The sequence below is a fragment of the Ambystoma mexicanum genome, chromosome 9 (genome assembly GCF_040938575.1).
Source record: "Ambystoma mexicanum isolate Mex_15411 chromosome 9, UKY_AmexF1_1, whole genome shotgun sequence".
Lineage (NCBI taxonomy): Eukaryota > Metazoa > Chordata > Amphibia > Caudata > Ambystomatidae > Ambystoma > Ambystoma mexicanum.
The window spans coordinates 703,097,426-703,118,433 of NC_090931.1; the positions used below are offsets into that span (position 1 = coordinate 703,097,426).

At 46.4% G+C, this 21,008-nt stretch overlaps 1 protein-coding gene across 1 annotated transcript in view; it reads left to right on the forward strand.

Annotated features, from left to right (window-relative positions):
- The window catches only part of CCNYL1 (cyclin Y like 1), a 561,203-nt gene that overhangs the window by 302,642 nt on the left and 237,553 nt on the right, over positions 1-21,008 (forward strand). The window contains exon 7 of the mRNA XM_069615590.1: positions 14,915-15,034. Within this exon, the coding sequence (XP_069471691.1) occupies positions 14,915-15,034 (120 nt within the window). The remainder of the gene's footprint in view (positions 1-14,914; positions 15,035-21,008) is intronic.

The following is a 21,008-nucleotide window of genomic DNA, read 5'->3' on the forward strand; positions in this document are numbered from 1 at the left end:
TTATGGGGGAACTTGTCAGTCCCTAAGACTCTCTACTGGGAGACTGTCTCCCATAGTGAATTGTTTGTATTTTTAAAGCTGCACACATCACCTTTAAACAAGTGTGGTTAGGATACTTTGTATCTTTATAACTTTTTTGTACCTTTTTATTAACAGTTACTATGTGTCCAGTAAGGGCTGGCGGCAGCAGATATTTCTCTGTGTTGACTTTACTCGTGCTCTTTTGCATTTTACTGCATAATACCATACCCTCTAAAATGGTTGTGCCACAAGATTTGTGCCTGTCCTTTGGCCATTTTTTACTTTTTCATTCATGTCCAGAATTGTCATATATGGCAAGCCTTTCCCAGTCATATTGGCGGTCTGTGTACTTCCGGGTCCCAATCCACATCCGAGCCACAGTGATTGATGCTGGCCAGAATGCTTGGCCAGTGGCTGTCTGATTGGATAGCCCCTGCATGTTTGAAAGGTGCAGACCCTTACTATTGATGTATCTGGTGTCAACTGAAGTCCACATTCTGGGTAAAAGGACTCCTCCTGCACAGTGGAGTAACTTTCCTGAAAATGTTTGTGGGTGAGCGGGGGGCGGGGGGGCATGACATCGAAATGAAAGGGGCCCCTACCAAACCAAATGAGGGGGACAACATGGTGTGCCACAAAAGTTGGATCAGGGGGGGGGGGGCACACAAACACTTTCATCCACCCCCTCATCTCCCACAAATCATGCCCATGCTACTGCAGCCATTTGACGGATCATCATTGGAGCCAAGACCCCTATGTAGAAGTGCAGCCTGCTGAAGAGCCGCGTTAGGCAAGATTTGGTACAGTACCCTTTGGGTGCACTACAACAACCTTGACCTCGTGGCAATAGGAACCCAACCTTTTGGTATAAGTCTGTACTACACAGGTTGGTAGTGTGGCTGACCAACCAGGCTTATCTCAAGAGGCCAACAAACAATGGTGGGAACCTCCAAACCCAGCACCTAGAGGTAAAACAATACATATGAAACAGGTGGTGGTGCCGGAAACACAAGAGCAACTGAAGAACAAGGCAAAGGGTATTACATCAAAAATTCATTTTATTTTGTTATAGATTGTAAAAAAGTCTTTAATTCATTTTGTAAAACACATCCTATATAACAGACATTCATACATTCATTCATACTAATACAGCTCTAAAAATAGTGCATTTACATTTTTTTAAAGGGAAATGTGAAGAAAGTGCAACAACTGTTCCATTGTTAGGATAAAAAATATGCTTTCTAAAAAAACAATGAATGGGATCAAAAGCAAACAGATACAAATTCTGTGTAATGGAAATGTCAACAACACTTCCAGTGTTCAATGATAATGGTTCATTCCAGACACATGTTATCGACTATTAGTGCCCAGACTGTTGATGCCAAGATAAAGAAGTCTTCTTAGTCAAATAGGCTTCTTAATACATAGTTTCGACTTGAATAGTTATCTGTCTTCATCAGGATAGGGATGAACCTAACAACATTTCTGAAAACCATACACCGGATGGTAAACTGGTCTTGTCTTGACCAGCTTCTCCTCTGTATTAGAGATGCTGGGTCAAATACAGGTAGTCCTCGTTATAAAGCACACTCCAGGAAATTTGTAAACATCAAACATCCCTCAAAAAAGGGATAAATCTCCTTGACTTTGTATAGATGAAATGTCAGCACCGTCTGTCTCTTATCGAGGCCGACTTCGTAGAAATGAAAGAGGGATAGACAGAAAACTGTGACCGCCGTACGTCCCCACTGTGTCGCAGTTCCTACTCTGGAAGTGACGCAGCTTTCAATATATGGGGCGTAACACTCCCAAATGTCTTCTGTGCAAGCAATTCGAAGATTAAATGAGGTCGCTGTAATATCCCTTCTGTCAAGCAGTTTCTACTCTGCATGCAGCACTGCTTCTCACGCAGAGTGACCGTCGCCCACGGAGAGTCCCAGCAGACTGAGGAGACGGTCAAAGTCAAGGAGATTTATCCCTTTTTTGAGCTTTAACTGCTTACTAGCCGGACCTGGAACGCTCATCTGGTATCCACAGGGATGCCACCCGATCTGGTTGGACTGCTTCTGACCTGGATCCACCTCCCCCCGGGTTCTCGTTCTGCCGAGGATCTAGTCTGAAATGCAGGAGTTTAGATTTAGCCCACAATCTCTTCCTCTCTGGGCCCACTTCCCTTGTGAACCCAATGATACCCTTAGAGCCTTCCTCACCTTGGATTTTGATATGGTGCGCTCTCCGTCCTGCAGTTCTGTGCAGGGGTGCGTTGCGGATGGGGCGCTTCGCCGCCGAGTTGCTTCACTGGCGGGCCCGTGAGTCCAGACCTGCTGCGACTCAGTTCTTCAGGTACGTCTATTGTTTTGATAGTTTGTCCGTACTTGTAATTGCCCCTGTTAATGTCTTCATCTCCCATAGGTGCGGGAGCAATGATGAAGTTGCCAAGCTGGCTGGGGCTGTGCTCGAGGTGGTAAGTGAATGCGCGGAGCGAGGCGCTATGTGCGCTTTTGCGGTGTGCTAACCTGTGTTCTTTGCAGGTCGCCGTGATGTTCTGGATAGTAAGCTGCCGAGAGGATGCAGAGCGATGGGCGGATGTAGTCCGAATTGCCGTCAAGTAAGTATGTGGCAGGTTGATGGAAGGCCGGAACAGGAATAAGCCAACAGCGAGTCCCGCTCAGGTAAGCGTGCTTCCGAATTGTTTAAATGTGAAATGCGAACGATTACTAGTGCAGTCTTTCTATTTTTTCTTCCCCAGGTTGTGGTTTCCAGGAGAGGGCGCCTGCCGAGATGCTGGAGGTTCACGACACTGGAGCGAACAGGAGCTGGAGTAACTAGCAGGTAAGGATGAATAAACTTCTTCTTACAGGCTAGGAATGCAGAGAACAGACAGCGGTGAACGTCACACTGCAAGTGCAGAGCAACGCGAAGCGTGTTCTGTAGCTCGGGCATGGCCTATATAGTCTGCAGGTATCCCAGGTGCCTTCAGGCCTGACCACACCCTAAAATCTAGACCGCATGGTTCAGTTCTGGAATGGAACCATGTGGGGGCATCCATGTTGTACTATTGCCATTGAAGGCTCAGCCCCTCCTCCTGCTATGAGCTTGGCACCAGGACTGACTCCAAGAGAGTCTTGGGGGCATGATTGGGCCCTTGGGGCTGTGCAGGGACACTGTGATGCGGCCCCGAATGCCAGGGCCAGGGGCTATGATCATGACATGACCCAATCTCGATGGCCAAACTGGCCTCAGCACCCATGGCCCCTTGACCGGACAGATCACAGAAGTATGACCAAGTGACAAGACTGTTATCCCTTCTGGTTTTTGGCTTCACTTTGTCTGGAACTTCAGTGCCAGCGGCCATCTTGGATTGGTGACATCTCTTCTAGAAGCCATCTTGGATCAACCCCATCTCCAGCCGAAGGCCACAAGCGGCCCCTAGGGAACACCAATCAGGAAGAAATATCCTCATCCCAGCAACACCAAGGACAATATCAGAGAGACCAACCATTGATGGACTACTAGGCGATCAAGCGACAAGAGCGTGTGCCATCCCTTCTGAGCTCCCTACAGGAGTCCAGCCAGGGGCGTCCCAGTGAAGGGCGGTACTCTGGGGGAACTCCTTTCCGGGGTCTTCTCTGTCCGGGAGGAGCTCTAGTAGCTCTACCACCAGGATTTCTCCAGAGGTGCCTAATAGGTGTACCAGAGTTTTCTCTGCGGGAGTCCCATGAGGGACCTCCCAAGACCACAACAAGTTCCGTGGTTCACCTATCGGGTTCTAAACTTAGGCCCAGTGCGTCTGAGGCGTTGGACACCGGGGTACGCCCTGAGGCCTCCATTTCTGGAGCTTTCTGTACCAAGCCACGGCTTGGGGCCCCTCGTGAGGGAGCTATAGATACCAGGATGAAACCTGAGGTTCCTCTACTTGAGGCTAAGGTCTGTACTGACAAAACCGAGACACCTGCTCCTAAGGTCTTGTCTGTAAGGGTCATTCCTCAGTTTTCCCACGCTCATCGCAGTGATAACGGTTCTGTTGAGGGGGCAAAGAGGGCGGTCATGCACCGTAACTCCTGTTATCGGCTCTGCCGAGGTTCCTCCCTTGGAGACTAATGTTGGGGCCACCTCTAAGATGTCGAGCAGACATCCGAGACCACCCCCCCCCTCCCAGTACCGGCTCGGCAGAGGATCCTTGTGTCAAGGCTAAATTGTTACTCAAGTCCCCTGACCAGCCTGTGGAGAGAATTGCCTCAGCTGTACATGTGACGCAGTTCTCTTCTGGCATTGACAAAATGGCGGCCCACCCCCCATGGTCCATGGGGGCCATTGTGGGTCCTTCCCTTACACCTACGTTCTTGACTGCGGGTGCTGGGAATCTTAGTTTTGGGTCTGAGCAGCCTGTTTCACCTTTGGTGGAATGTAAAAATCTGTTCTGCCTTTCTTATGACTGGCAGGCTCGAATGCTGCTGCCACATACTCTCTCGCTTCCTCCTACTTCTGCTCTGCTGATCTACGTGGACCCGATTGGTGGTGGGCCTTCCTGGCAACCATCCTCATGCCGTTTGTGGGGGTATGGCCCTTATGAGAGGCCTCTGCCTACCCCAGCACCTAAGCCTTCATCAGAGGATGTGTATTTTGGGAAATTTCAGATGCTCATGCATTCTTTAACTCCAGTGGCTCCAGTGGCTCTGCTGGTTGTACCACCTCTACCTATCGGTCTGCCTCCAGCTCTTCCTCCCCTAACCCCGCTGTCTACCGTTGAGAAGACACCGGTAGAACGGGATAGCACTTTAAAACTTGTGGCGGCCCAGCCGTCTGCCACCGATCCGTCGGATGACCCTCGGGCAGATCTGGATAGCGATAAGCAGCCCTGCTCTGTCGGAGCATTCCATGACCGGGTTCTGGATATGATGGCCCTCCTTGACATTCCTGTACCTGAGGCCCCCGCTCCGCAGGAAGGGGTGTTTCGGCTGTCACCTCAAGACCGCACCGGTCTGTTCCGGCAGAAGGACATTTTGGCTGAGGCCCGTAAGGTCGGGAATAAACCCCACACTGGGCTGCATATTAAGAATCAACGCCTCTGTTACAGGCTTCACACCTCTGAGGAGTTTGCCTTGGTGTCTTGCCCGCTCCCTTCCTAAATAGTGGTAGCTGCAGCAACACTTCAATCCAAGCCGGCCTCTGCGACCTCTACAGCTGCGGCTCATATTCTCTCCAGGGAAGACAAAATTCTGAACTGCTTGGGCAAGAAAGTCTTTGCCAACTCAGCACTGCAACTTTGCCAAGCAAATACCGAGCTGATCCTGGCGGCAGCTAGTATGAAGCTGTGGAGGGAGTTGGCTGATTTCCAGCTAGACTTCAAGGCCGGTTTTTCGGATGCTAGGGTGTTGGCACAGGCTATCCTGGAGGCTGCGACACACCATGTGGATACTGCAGCTCGAGGCCTGATGGTGGAAATTGACACCTCCCGCCAGGCGTGGCTCCATCCAACGGAGTTTTCGAAGGAGGTGCAAGATAAAGATCTGGACCTTCCCTTCGACGGAAAGGAGGAGTTTCATTCTTCTACGGATGACGAACTCACGAAGACCAAGGAGAGTACCCAAACAGCCAAATCCTGGTCAGTCCTGGCAAAGGTCCCAGCTAAGGCCCCTTATACCCAGAGGTCAGGGGTCTCAGTCTCTATCCTTTTCTGGCTTCAAAGGGTTTCAGGACAACGTGGTTTGTTTTTCTCTCGGCCTTTAGCCTCCTCTCCAGGAGCAGGTATTCTCCCATGGGAGGACGAATCTCGTCTCATCTGGAGGCGTGGCAGACCATCACCGATCAGTGGGGTTTGTCCATCTCTCGGGCGGCTTTCGCTTGCCCCACCCCCACCCTTCATCCCTCCTTTCCAACCTCCCTCAGAGCCGAGGTTCAGAAGCTTCTAGGCCTCAGGGCGGTGGAACCTGTTCCCCTCGGGGAGCATGGGGAGGGCTTTTACTCTAGACTGTCCACAGTGCTCAAACCCACCCAGGCTGGCCTGCGCACCATCCTCGACCTTTCCCAGTTCAATCTTTCTATTCCACAAGAGAAATTTAAGATGATCACACCCTGTCAAATAAAGTCCTCTCTTCGGAAGGGCGACTGGCTCAGTGTTGTGGACCTTCAGGACGCGTATATGCACATCCTGATATGGGGGCCACATCCAAAGTATCTGCGGTTCTCCCTGGGAGGGGAGCATTTCCAGTTCTGGGTGCTTCCTTGTGGTCTCAGCTCGGCGCCACGTGTCTTTACGAAGATGCCGGTCATCTCAGCCTACCTTCGGCTACAGGCCGTTCATGTATATCCGTATTTGGATGATTGGCTCCTACGCAGCCCTTGTCCACAGACGGCATTGAGCAATATCCAGTCTCTTCTTCAGCTCTTGTTCCACCTCAGGCTTTCGGTGAACTGGTGGAAAACTTCCATGACTGTCTCCCAAGACCAGATATTCCTGGGTTTTCGTTGGAACACTATCGACTCCAGGGTGCATTTGACGGCGGACAGGATTGCGGATCTATTCGCCACGTGTCGTCCCTTCATCCAGTCAGAGCACTGCTTGGTGGTTCCAGAGACTTCTGGGCCTCATGGCTTCGTGCGTACTTGCACTTCCTCTTGCGTGGCACAACATGAAGGCATATGCCTTCCGCCTCTTCCTCTGATTCATCGGTCACTCTTCAAGCTCAGGAATGCTTCGAATTACACGTTGCTGTTCCTAGCTCCTTGGTGGCCCGCCAGATTCTGTTTTTCAGAACTTCAGCATCTGTCGATTTGTCCTCAGATCAGACTGCTGCTGATTTCCAACCTGCTTCACCAGTGCAATCAGCAGATGTGGCACCCCTCCCCATAATCTTTCAGCTTGGCGGCCTGGTGCCTGAATTCAAATCCCTAGCGCAGTTTAACCTGTTGAAGATGATATGCACATTATCCAAGCGGCCAGGAAGCCTTCTTCGAGGTCTTGGAATAGGATCAAGTGGCTCCGGTTTTGTCACTGGTGTTTAGCTAAACAGTTAGACCCCAGACATGTTACGATTTGACGCTGTCCTTTTGTTAATTTCTCATATGGCTGCTACGGGCATCCGTCCTATCCTGTAGTCCTGTAGGACTGATGAATCCAGTCATTAAAAGGTATTTTGCAGATTTATCACATCTTCTTCCATCTGTATTCAATCCTCACCCAAAGTGGGATTTAAATGTGATTTTGACCGCCTTATGCCATAAGCCGTTTGAGCCTATGGCCACGACGGATCTGAAGTACCTTTCTTGGAAGGTTGCCTTTTTGATTGCAGTGACTTCGGCAAGGCGTGTAAGCAAGCTGCAAGCCTTGTCAGTGGAACTGCCGTTCCTATCCTTTCATAAGGGTAAGGTTGTGCTTCGCACTCATCCTTCTTTCCTTCCTAAAGTGGTGACAGATTTTCATTTGAATCCAGTCTATATCATTACCTGTCTATATCATTACCTGTCTATATCATTACCTGTCTATATCATTACCTGTCTATATCATTACCTCTCTATATCATTACCCGTCTATATCATTACCCGTCTATCTCTTCAACATCCGGAAGATGCGCTCCTCCCTCACCTTCAATGCTTTTAAACTCCTAATCTCCTCCCTCATCTTCTCCCGTCTCTTCTACTGCTCTTCTCTTCTCTTTGGACTCCATGTCTCTCACCTGGCCCTCCTCAAATCAATCCATCTACCACTCCTCTATACATACTGTCTCCTCTGTCATCGCGACTCTATTTCCTCCTCACTCTCTCACCTTGGCTGGCTTCCCTTTCTCTCCCAACTTAAATTTCAATTCCTTTGTCTGGTTTTCAAATCTCTTCATGACCTCACTCCCCTGCCCCCCCATCTCCCCTTTCTCCTTATTTTACACTCCCTGTTCTCTCTGCTCGGCTGACCTCTTCCTCCTGACTGTACCCCAGTTCCCATGTCCCTTACGCTTACGTTTGTTTCAGCGATTAGCCCCCTTACATTGGAACTCCTTACCTCTATCTGCTCCATACCCACATACTCCTCCTTCTGCACCTCCTTGTATGGCCTTCTACACACTCCCCACCCCCTGATTTTCCTTCTCTACCATCTCTCCTGTCCCCTTCCCATTCCCTTTCTTCCCCCTTCACCTTCCTTCTCTCACCTATGTGATTTTGAATCAGATTTCTGGAAATCATTCCTTCCTCCCTGATTCCCTCCACCCCGTCCCTTCCCTCTTCCTCTCCACTTATGTAAATTGTTCTATATATTGTCTCACTGGTTTGTTTCATGATTGTATATATGCTTCTTTCATTATTGTACCTTGTTATATTGGAAAGCGCTTTGGATTAAAGCGCTATATAAACCTAATAAACATAAACCTGCTTTTTTCCCGAACCCGGCCTCAGATGCCGAGAGTAATATACAATCTAGATGTCAGACGAGCACTGAAGTTCTATCCGGACAGAACTACTGAACTCAGGGGCGCCTCCCAACTCTGTTACATTCGGAGACCCGAAAGGGAAACCTGCTTCAAAAGCTATCTCCTGATGGATTGCCTCCTGTATCTGAGGCCTATACCTATTGGTCAAAGTGTACGGAAAAAGTAGTGGAACTATGTTCCCTGCTGGTCCCACTGCTGCCCCCCCTCACACACAATCCAAACTCCCAAACAAACACACCTGCTGTTTAAGGGAATGTTCATTGCAGTGCACTGAAGTGCAAGCTTCAACTTCTTCCTACACTTTATTTTAAAACTAAACTGTTCCAGAACTGTTTCTTTTTAAAATAAAAGTATAGGAACAGGGAAACTTAAAAATAAAAAATATAGGAGCACCGCTCCCGCCCACTTTGACCTCTGCCTATACCATTCAGGGCCTTCAACCTCCGAAGAGCATTCATGCCCATCTTGTATGTGGAAAAGCAGCTGTTGCCTTCCAAAAGTATGGTACCTGGGAGACCATTGCCAAGGCGGCTACGTGGGTCTCCCCATCAGCTTTTTGTAAACATTACTGCTTGGACCTGAGCTCCAGGGCTGATTGTTAGGGAGACTTCTCAAACATGTGCTAATTCCATCTACCTTAGAGACCCCCAGCATCTTTGCTGGATTTTGAGGTCTTGATTTTTTTTTACCTGGCGAGAGTGAGCCTTTTTCCCGCTCTCTCATGTATTTTGATGTGAGTGTATACACTTTCTTTTTGGTTATGGAGTCTAACCTACTCCATAGGCATCATATTTTACAATTGTGTCACAAAGCACCTTCAGTGCAGTGACACAGGGAAGTCTTTCAGATTTCCTGAGGTTTAAATGCCTTCTCTGGGATAAACTGTTTCCCAGAGCAGTAAAATTAAGTTACTCACCGTAGTGACTACCTCACTCCTAGTCCATAGTCTCCTTTGCTCCATACTTGTGGGACATTCCGTCCTTTGGGACAGGACCGGAGCACTTTTTTCCAAAAAGCATCAAAAATTGAAAATGTTTTTCCTTCTCTTTTTACCTTCTCTTTTTACGCAGTATCTCTTAACCACTCTTGTCTTTCCTAAACTGGGCTACTGCGCCAGCATCAACTTTGTCCTCACCAACTATGTTTTCTGTCTTCTCGACATCACTAACTTTGCTGCAAGGGTTCTCTTTGAACTCCCTCACTTCACACCTACTTCCTTGTGCCGTCACCAGGTTTGATGGCTGATGATGCAAAACAGGGCCAGATTTAAATGTCGTCTCCTGGTTCACAAATCTATCCATGGTAAGGCACCACTGTCACTATCCTCCTTTATCCAACTCTACAAGCCTTCTTGTAAATCTGCGCTCTGGCTCCTCGATTAGCCTTGTGGCTCCTTGCCTTCTCCGTGCTTCCTCTCCCTTTCATTCTTTCTCTTCTTGCTCCTCTTGCATGGAATTCTTTTTCCCTGGACATCCGAGAAACAGTCCACATGGATTTGTTCAAAGCCAAACTAAAAGCTTACCTCCTTGCCTCAGTTACCCTCTTAACCGCCCTCTCATCTGCCTGCTAGCTATCATTTTCTCTCGCCTGCCCCTGTGTCTCGCTTACTCTGCCTCCACTGTAGCACTTCACCCATCATGATCACATCCTGAGCACAGCTGGCCGTGCTTCCTATCTGCACTTAAAAATGGCTAATGTTAGTTGGTCTTAATCTATGTATGTCCACTTATGTATTGTCCCCGGTCACTGTTCCATTTACTTCCCTTCACAGCCTGGTCAGAATGTCCCTCAAACTCACCCCATTGTAAGAAGCTCATTGCTTCCCGACAAATCTGATTTCTTATCTATTGTACGTTCTTTTGTGATCAAAACAGCATTGTTACTCCTGTATATAAATGAATAAGGGAACAACATATCAAGGAACCCTTGAAGCGGTGCCTGCAAGAATCAGATTAAGGGAAGTATGTTTATAATGCTTATTCCTGCCCCCTCCTGCCATAGGGTTGCATGGGTGTAAATTCTTCACCCTCTCTCCCTAGCTGAATTAAGATCAGTGTTGGTCTGGTCAACGATCCCCCATGGGCCTTCCTTTGAGTGGTGGGACTGGGGGACGCACCTTACTGAACTTTTTCTTAACTTTGGAACACTTACCCCGAAGACGACAGGCTGCCGGTATCTATTGTTGTAATCCAATACTAAACCCACCTGAAATGTGCGTTTTGTTGAACCAATGACTTTTTGGCACTGGGCCTCATTCCCTTCCAGGGCTGGGCTTACTAAGTGCTAGGAGCCTTGTATTAGGTTCCCCTATAGGTGTTCTACCAAAATGATGTACCTGTGTCTACTGAAATTGCCTGTTTACTTTTAGAACCAGTATGCAACTGTAGCAGAAGCAACACTGAGTAGTAAAGTTAGTGGAAAAAAGAAGTGTTGTTCTATTAGTAGACCCCTCAATCTCCCCAAGGTGAATGTATATATGTATTTTGATATTTGTGTGATAGTACAGTATCTTAAAGGCCTAATAATGACATATTTTTGAACTTCTCCGACTAAATGGAATTATTGAAGTGTTCTGTCTCATTGTAGCCCGCAACCACTCACACGCCGTCTAAATCTAAGCCTTACTGCTCTGCTACATTATCTTGAATTGGTTGGCTAGATTTCAGTGTCTTTCCTGTTCCCCATATGAGTTTGGTCTCTCAGAATCTACACCCACGGTTAATTCTGAAAATCTATCTGAACGTATAGGTACTCATACTTGGTGTTCAGAGTTAATCACCCTACCACTTAGGTTACCACGAATGTCCAATGTCCATACTCTGGACACTAAATCCGCTGCTCAGTATATTAGTTATAATTGTATTTCGGGGTTCCTTGTTGAGTCCCCTAAACTTCTTCCTCACTTTCTTTGTTTCTCGGCCAGGTTTTTGCTGGTTGAAGGACTCGTACTGCAGTCCCTCTGCAGTGGCAACTCCTTTTTCTGGTGTGCTGCCTTTAGTAGCCTGCACGGCTTCCAGAGCAGAGGTGCTCGGAGTACCCATTTTGTCCCTGGCTGAATTTCCCCTCCCAGAAATAGCCGAGTAGGTTGATGGTGGCTGCATGTTCTGTTTTTGGCTGCACCGCTTTGGTAGCCAAATGCCCATATAAGGTGGTCCTGCACGTTCTCAGTCAAGCGGCCTTTCCTGCTCCCCTGTGCTGGACCTTTGTTATCCCCAAAGCTAGTGGGACCTGCTGTATAAGGGTACATTTAGCTTCATGTTGTGCCCTCCTAGTATCTTGAAGGTTATTTTTCCTGGGTCCTGTGGTCCTGGGAAGTCTGTAATCTGAGCAGGAGTCTTAAGGAGTTTTCGCGCCTTGAAACACTTTTGTATAGGCGCGTTACAAATGCCTTATCATATATCAAGCACTGTCTATCCAGACCCAATCTGGCTATCCTAGGAGACCTCAAGGCATGCTCAATGGGGTTCTTTTAGAGCAATCCTCAGTCTGTCATCGTGCCTGAGGATTCTGATGAATGGAATGCCCCAACCCATTGCTGGGCCTCTACGCTGTGTACTATCCACCAGGTCAACCCCAACCCCTCCATCTCAGACTGTGCCGAATCCTTCAGTGACCTGGTGGTCCACTCTGCAGCCATCCCGCTGCAGACCTCTGGTTGTCAAACCTGTTGCTACTTTTGTTCTGGTGGGGTCCCCTCTGCTTCCTAGCTTGTTTGTTTCTGTTTCCTTCCCTGCTCTAAAGAACCTTGTATGTTTTCACAATAACCACACGTGAACTATTGGGTTTGTCCTGTTGATGCCAGTGAACAATTTTTTTTTTTTCTAAACTTTTTTTTAAAAACTTCCTAAATGTACATTGACTTTTACTTATTTGAAAACGGCTCAAATGTCCTTGTTCCTCTTGGGATCTCATAGCTCTGAAAGCCTGTGATTTATTTTGTCTTCATTTTTTTAACGAATCACTGCAACTCAACTTAAAGCATTGGAAAGTAGATGCCATTGTACTTTTCTATGTGTTTGAGGTCAGTAGGGTCATAAGGTTTTTACATTAAGGTTTATCACTACATGTCTTTGTAATAGTGCATATTTTTCATGATATACTTTGTGCATTTTATGTGCTTGTGTGGCACTAACAGGATCTTGAACCCAGCCCTCTTCCCCCATCTACGAGTGAGGCCAGATTGCTCAGTCATGTTTACGACCGTGAGAGTTTGGACTAATTTGATGGCAACCCTTTGCATGCACTAACAGTTGGTCTTCCATGACTCGCTGCATGATTAAAGAAAACAATCCTAACTGTTTCCTAGAGATTACTTCAGATCAGTCAACCTGAGGATATTCTCTCATTGGAATGGATGAGACAGACTGGGCTCAGATTAGCTCAGCTGGATTCGGTCCTGATGCCGCAGTATCCACCATGTGATAAATACAAGATCAATACTGTAGTTCGTGCAAGTAAGTTTGTGATAGGCTAAAATTAAATGCAAACTGTTAGTTTAAGAATATTAGTGCTGGTCTCTGCTTTTCAGCTACCGTTTCAGGAGGCCCCATTGAACATGATGATGAACCAGAGGAAGGACAAAGTCTTAATGTTGGTGGTTGGTGAAGCTTGGATGTTTGCAGATTTTGCATACTGTACAAGCAGATGTAGTCGTGTTCCTGCGGGTAGTTCAGCTAAGAAATTGACTCCTCAGAGTCATGAATCATAACTGAACCACACAGATTCCAGCAGCTTATCTTCTGTTAACTGTAATCATTGAGACCTTTTAGGCCTGCAGTGTCACTGAGAGACCCTGGCATACAGATGCTTCTTGATTAGTTGCAACAAGGCTTTCTGGTGGTCTTGATCTGGTTTGTATTCATCTCTTGCTTCAGGACTCATCCCAGAGTTAGCTAAAGTAATAGTGTTATCCCTGGTTAAATAGGGATATTGGGAGCTGAGTGCAATTATGTCCTGCAATAAGGATTATTCACCCATTCAAACATTTGGTGGCCTTCCAATCACTGGTGATCACATTCAAACTTCACTGGGCAAAACTTAGTGAATTCTGCTCTTGAATCGGATATCATTCAGGTATCTCAGCAAATCTGGTCTTAGCTTCCCCTGCCCTTCCAAGTCAGACAATCTATGACCGTATATGGCTTCGTCAGTTTCTTTTCACACAAAGCGAACAAGATGGACACTCGTGCATTACCAAGGTAATGTCATCCCACCAACCAAATGAGTCACAACAAACTATATGAGGGAACTGTGACACACTGGATCAGTGGGGGGTTTGGGGAGGGGAAAGCAGCCCTCTAAAGGTAAAGGGCTCGTAAAGGGTACACCGTTACATTCCAGAGAAGGGGGGGGGGGGAAGGTGGTAAACCAGTCGGGAGGAACAACATTACAAAGTGTCTCTAGCTATGGTCTAGAACTTTCACCATCCGAAAACTACAATGTTTCAGGTTGGTTTTGTTTTATGGATTAGCTGCTCCTCCTATCCCTCCTCCTCCTCCTCCTTCAGACTCTCACCAACTCCTCTGAGCTTCTGAAAACATTTGGTATGGGTTTAGAGGAAATTAACAAAGATGACCAGGGCGATGAGGAAGTGGACGGTATTGTGGTTTAAAAAGGAGTCTTGTGTGGGTCCGGCTTTCAGATGTTTTTATGCTGTGCAGAAATTGCTCAGGAGCTTAGCCATACTGTTGGGGTATCCCCTGGACATGGAGGAAGGGTACCTAAAATAGAGATGCACTTAATCACTGATTAGTCGTTTTTTTGTTGCTGCTCATGCTTTGACCATGGGGTCAATTGTGGTCTGATTCACAAACCTTAGTGCTCTGAATAATTTGCAGGTCAGAGGATCCATACCAGAAGTAAGTTTATCTCATCAGGGCAAGAGTTAGTCAGTAGGACCCAGTTAATGCATTGGTACTTCTAGTTCCTAGCCAAAATCTGAAAGGGAACCCTTTCACTATCATATGCTCATCGGGGTTTGGCAAGTAGGGAAATGTCTTACAAGGTTAGGATTATCTGGTTCTGAAGGAAGCCATGCTTTTCCTCCATTCATGTTTGTGTCTGTTCACACTGTGGCATTAAATGTAGATGCCTTTCTTTTTTTTTTCCACACAAGCGTAATGTATTGGGACAATCTAGAATGCAGTAATCGTTTTCTAAGACACTTTTGGAAATGGATTGTACTTGGAGAAAAATAATTTGTCATGCAGGCCCAATTTCAAACTTTTTTTGTGGGCCATATTTGCTAATCAACTCTTACTGCGCTCCCCTAACAAGTGAAAGAATCTGTTTTGCTTTTAACCAGAAATGTAAAATAAAAATGCAGAACAAAATTGAAAATTCTAATGTTATACTATTCACTTTACAAAGCAGTAGACTGTTTTTTTTGAAGTAGTACTTTTTTGTATTTGCTTGTTATAGGAACAATTACCTTTTAACCTATGATCACCCTAATTAACTTTATTTTTCAGCGTGAAGGTGTTCCTGAGGATTACTTCAAGAATGACCCTGACCACAAGCACATCTATCGTTTTGTGCGAACACTGTTCAGTGCAGCACAGCTGACAGCTGAGTGTGCAATAGTAACACTGGTAAGAGGAATGCTGTTTTAATTTATTGTAATTGAAAGCTGTATTCATAAGTCACATATGACCTGCAAAAGTGCTATGCTTGTAACTTGTAATTATGGGTCTATTGGAGGCTTCCTGTTTTTTTAAATATCAGAAAATTACATCCTCACCTCTGAATAAGATTCATGTAATGGGTTTCTGCAGTGTTTTTCTAAAATGCCCATTTGCATGTTTTGCAAACCTATTTCATTGTTGATGAAAGAACCTTTCAAACCAGGGCTCTGCAACCTTGGCTCTCCAGGTGTTGTGCTACAGTGCTACAGCTTCCATCACACTAGCAAGCATAGCCATTGTGAGGTATATCGGAAGTCAGTTCAAAACATATGGGTGCACGACAGGTGCCACATTCTCGAGCCCTTTTGAGATCTAATGGTCAATTCAGTGTGAACTAGGGACAGTGGAACTTCACTCTAGATTTGCAAAAGCCTGCACAATCATGCTTTAAATTGGTCCACTAAGTTGACCTTCACTTAGCACGAAGACTGTCATAGAAAACCTACCATGATATAACATCTTTATTTACAAAGGGTTGAAAGTGAATTCCCTAAATGGCTATCGCAAATGGTTCTTAATTACCTCCTGTAATCTGGTTGTATTCACTCAATGTGGAACAGAAGGCTGTTCCACATATTTGGGGGTCGGACTGAGTCTGCCGCCTTTATTTCTGAGTTTCTTGAAGCCGGGCCCTGGGGAAAGGAAGCATGAGTCAGTCTATTGAAGGGGCTTGGCTGGTCAATATTGATGTTACTGGTCCTGCTCATAGGTAGGTCCTGATCAGTGACCTGAGTGGCTTTGGAGGTTATAACTAGGGCTTTAAACTTGATGCCGAGCGTTGGGTAAGATTTTCATAGCAATGATGAATCTTCCTGATTTGTGTCAATGCCAGAACTTTTTTGCTTTAGTGGTGCATTATTTTTCCCTATACATCAGTGAGTGGGAAAACCTTTTTCCACAATCGCAGAATCTTTTACTTTTTTTATGGGTGTCCTTTTTGAGACTCTCCATAGTGCCTTTTTAATTTGATCCTTTTTGACAACTTTCGATATGATTTTATATTGCTGCAGGGTTGCTCTTGGGGCTCCCCTTTAACTGGACAGGCTTACCTTTAATGGCTGGTGGCAGTGAACCTTTGTCCTAATTTAGTGAACCTTTACCGCAGGCTGTTTTCACAGCTGCGGTAAAGGCACCCAAGGGTGCCCATTTTACCAAAATGGTCCTTTTTTTCAACATTTCAGTGTTCCTTGTCCTTTCTTGTTCCTCCCCCTGACCACCAGGGCGGGAAAATCGTGTGTCAATTTTATCTTCGGGGGCAGACCTTGGTCAAACCCACCTAGGCTCCAGAGTGTCTGTGAAGGCAGGAAGCGAGGGAGGAGTCAAACTCTGCAGCCCGTTGCGTTACCAGTTGAAACTGGGAGGTTGGCTGTCCTGAAAGGACTGCCAACCCCTCCCACTCCCCCCCCCCCCCTTCCCAAAGTTTGAAGGTTGCAAGTCTGTTTGCTAGGCTGGGTTCCTGCATAAAAGTCTGATCCTGGAAGTCGAAGAGGTAGTCTACCACTGGAGCTAAAACCGAAGAGGAAGATACAGAAACAACGGCCGTAGCCATTTCCAGTGACTGAGCGCCTGCTGTGTAACCAGAGCCTGGTGTTACCCTTCCTTCCAATCGACCTGGTGATCCCGAAAAGGATGACCACGGCCCAGAGCCTGGTGAGATCCACTATTCTCATGAAAACCTGCATTTTGAGCCATCCCATGTCATGCTGCGACCTTGCGGGTCTGCAATACCCCAATACCCTGGGACCTCGAGCCATTGTGCGGTGCATGGTCTTCTGAATCGAGCTGAAACTTTGGTGGCATACTGCTGGATCTCCAGAGACGTGAATAGAATTAGAAAAGTCCCCTCACCAGAGTACTGTGCCTTTCGAAACGAGAATCCAATCAGAGATATTCAGTAGTCTTCTGGCTCCTGAAAACGACGCCCAAACCACAGAGCCGCGACCAGCTGCAAATAACCTCTTGCCTGGAGCCTTCCCTTTTGATCCCTGCTGCAGAAGCCCTTCCAGGGTCCTGTCTTCAGATCTGCAGCCAAAAGCCCAGTAGCTGAATTCCTTGTCATGAAGTCTCCCCCGCTGCAACCTCTTCTGTGCGGAGTAAACCGTGCAAAGAACCTGTTTCTTAGAGCCTTCCCCATGATCCCTGCTGCAAAACCCCTTCCAGTGTCCTGGCCTATCATGATAAAGGAATTCGACTGGGGTTTAGGCTGCAGATCCTGATTCTTGCTGCAACTCTTCTTCCGTGCTAAGGTACTGTGTTGGCTGGGGAATACACTTAACTTAAGCCTTTGTGATTTCTGTAAAGCTTTGGTGTGTTTCTTGTGATTGGGAGTCCGCTCCTCTAGTTCACCCAGGCCCACTGCTGGAATCCTCCTAGATGTCTTCTCAGAAGTCCCTGGACCCTAACTAACTAAAATGAACTACTTAGGTTCATAGTCTTTGCATCGAACTTTCCAACGATAAATGCCTTAAGTATTTTTTTTTCTCCATCAAATGCATTTATTTTTTATTTTTGGGGGCCGGGGGAGCCCCTCCAACCCGTGTTTATATCCTTAAAATCCCACCCCAAACATAACCCTTTACCCCACACATATATGCATTTGATGGAAAGTTTTTTTGGAAACTTTTTCGATGGAAAGACTGGATACCACTACTTGTTTGGACAATCTTCCACAGGAACTTTGACCTTTTCTGCAATACAATACTATCTCATCCTGCCTACAGCTGCCTCCTAGACCAATAGGGTCCCTCTTCTGCACCTGAGTGAACTTGTGCAATAGAATAGGGAAGGACTCGATAAGCAAAGGATGCTGTCTTAAAGTATAACAAGTAAAAGTACTTCCTTGTGAAAGAGTTGGTTGGTTGGTAACTGTCACTCTGAGAGTGGACAGTTAAAGTTCTTAATTAACTTGAATGTGTGTTGGGCCATTCTGAAAAGTATATATTAGGTTAATGTATTCACCTGTGAATTGGTTGTGCCTCTTTCCCAAAAGTAATGCTCTTGGCTTCACTATTTCTTTCAGAGAATGGGTGTAAAAGTTCCCCAACTGGCTTTTGCTTCCCCTAACTTGCTGTATACCCTTTTTAGAATAAGTCTGCCTTACGGTGTGCGTACCTAGAATAACAGGGAGTCATTCATAAAGTGTTGCATTGGGGTTTGCTTTCCCTTGTCTGTTTTATACAGATGCTTAAACAGTCTTGGGTGTATACCTACCTTTTTAAGTTGCTGGTAGCTCCTTTAAAAAGTATATAGGTTTTACTTAACTTGAGTTAGCTGTGCCATCCTAAAAAAATGTAAGTTATTGCTTACCTCGGTCTGTGTTCCACTGACCTGAAAAGCAACTGTAATAGTTTATTGCATCATTAAGTTTTACCTGCCTAGAATAGCTGTGCCATTCTTGAAAAGTGTTCTTTAGGTCTAACTAACCTTGGTCTGCCTGGTGCATCCTAAATTAGTGTAAATAGTTCTTGTTTATCTTCTACTGTGTTTTATTGTGCTGAAAAGCAACTCTAATTGTATATTACACCAAAAAGGTTTTACTCTCCTCGTATAACTGTTATCAAAGTAGTTATAGGTATGTACTGTTTCTTGAATCTGTGTTCCACTTTTCTGAAACACATCCTGGTAACTGGGTTGGTTGATGTGATTTCTGTGCCGAGTGTCACTGCATAACTGACAGGGTCTACTACCCTTGTATTTCAGAACGTAATTTAAAAGTAACCAATGGTTTGTACTCCCCATGAATAGGTGTGGCCTATACTAAATGTGTATACGGTCTGGCTTCCCTGGAATTACTGTTGGGTATTCTGAAGAAGGTTGTATGCTTTGGCCTGTAACTTCAAGCATTGGTGTGTTTTTATAAATGTGTTTGACTCTATAACCCGTACTTACCTCAAGATTTGACTTGGCCTACTTGTACTTAGATAAACCTTTATTGTTTATAATACTTCTGGTTGGAAGTGTTACTATTGAATCCTTGGTGTACTAAATGTTCAGTGTACTTTCCTACATCCCTCTCTCCCTCCTAAAATGAGCCTGGCTGCTCTGTCTACGCTACCATATACTCGGATGGTACAGCCTTCTACTAAGAGTGGAGTCTTCTACTGCCTCAGTTGAGTGGTTTTTAAGCCATTAGTTGGACTTCAGAAAAACTGTCCTAACGCCGGAAGCCAGTGTAGTTGCTTTAGAAATCAGTTTGAATAAGTCGGGTAGTTTTGTTCTGGATTCCTTGGAGCTTGCCTAAAAGATGCCGTTTGTATATCCTAATGATTTCTTCCTCCTACAGATTACTCATCTGATATTCTATTCAGCGCCAGCTGCCTTCTGAAACTTATTCGCCACCAGGGGATACAGTACTGCTCTGCATTAGTTCTGCTCAGTGCTGTCATGCGGCACACGTGATGTGACAGCGGGGCCAGTGTATATGGAACTAGATCTTGGTTCCTTTTTTTTCTTTGCATTCTGGGCACTTTGGGAATGGTGCATAACTTGGCTTTTCTGAGTGTTATGCCATGCCTAACCCTTGTAAGGCCCAATGGTTCAGACTCTGTGCTGTTTGTGGGGGAGAGAGATCTGCCTGCACTGTTTGGTGAAAGAAAATGATTTGAATGGATTGCAGGTTGTGCCAGTCCATGCACCCAAAGGCCCTGCAAAAGTGTGCTACAAAGATCTTCACCTTTCGCCACAAAGATGGCAAAAAGAACCCCTTTGAAGTCTGTGCATGGAGTGGAGAAAGGAAGAAGATGCTCTCTTGTCTGGAAGTATAAGAATGATGTGTCATTTTATAAGGTGCCTGTACACAAGTGTTTCTAGGCGTGGTAAGACAAGGGAGAGAAGACCAGACAAACCATCTTACTAGGCCTTGTGTCATTCAGATTGTGCAAGTGTGACAACGCAAAGTGCAGGTGGAAGGGAGAGGGGAGAAGTGCAATCAGGGCAGCATTGCTCGGAGTAAGTGCAGTCGGGGCAACAAAGCTCTTGGTAAGTGCAAGGAGGCAGGGTACTATAGAGGTTACAGTTACAGCCCCTAAGTGCGCGGTAGGCCTGGGGGCAGTGCAGGGGAGACTGATCATGGAGCCTGGTACCCAGTGACACTGAGGGTAGCCAAGAAACCAGTTGGCACCGCAGACAGGTGGTCAGCATGGGAGGGATAGAGAGAAAGTAGAGGAGAAAAGGAAAGTCTTGAGCTGCTTCCGAACTTCAGGTGGTCCGGCTCAAGTTTGAGAGGGGCTTGGAGCCCATTCTAGAGTGAGGCACCTGAGGAGGGAGAGATCCACTCCACTCTCTGCCTGTAGAAGCATCTGACCCTCCGAGTTGGAGTTAGCTGAACAAAGGGTTCGAAGGATGGTATTCTGGAAGAGAGTTGAATGTAGTGTGGGCCCCGGCCCCAGAAAGCCTTGTGGACGATGCAGAGGTTCTTGAACTTCATCCTTGCAGACACTGGGAGCTAGTGGAAAGATTTCAGGGCTGGAGCGATATGGTCCCTGAGCTTTAGGCCAAAGATGTCTTGCAGTCCTGTTCTGGATTAGTTGCAGAGGACGGAGAGTAGGGAAGGCAGATTGAAAAAGAGAGGCTGTTTCAGTAGTCCAGCCTAGAGAACCAGGGCTCTAGAAACAGTGAGCTTCTTGGGGAAAGTGAGAAAAGGAAGAATACCTCTGCTGGTAGTGGGCCTTCTTGGCAATGTCTGTGATGTGCGGAGAGGGTGGAGTCCAAGATGACAAGGTTTTTTGCCTCACAGGAACGCGAAGGAAGAGGCCGGCCAGAGTGAGAGAGGGAAAGCAGGAGCAAGGGGGAAGGATCTCCGTCTTACTGGCATTAAAGCAAAGGCACAATCCTGAATCACGGATAGACAGTTGGGAATGAGCGAGAGAGGAGAGGAGCTTGA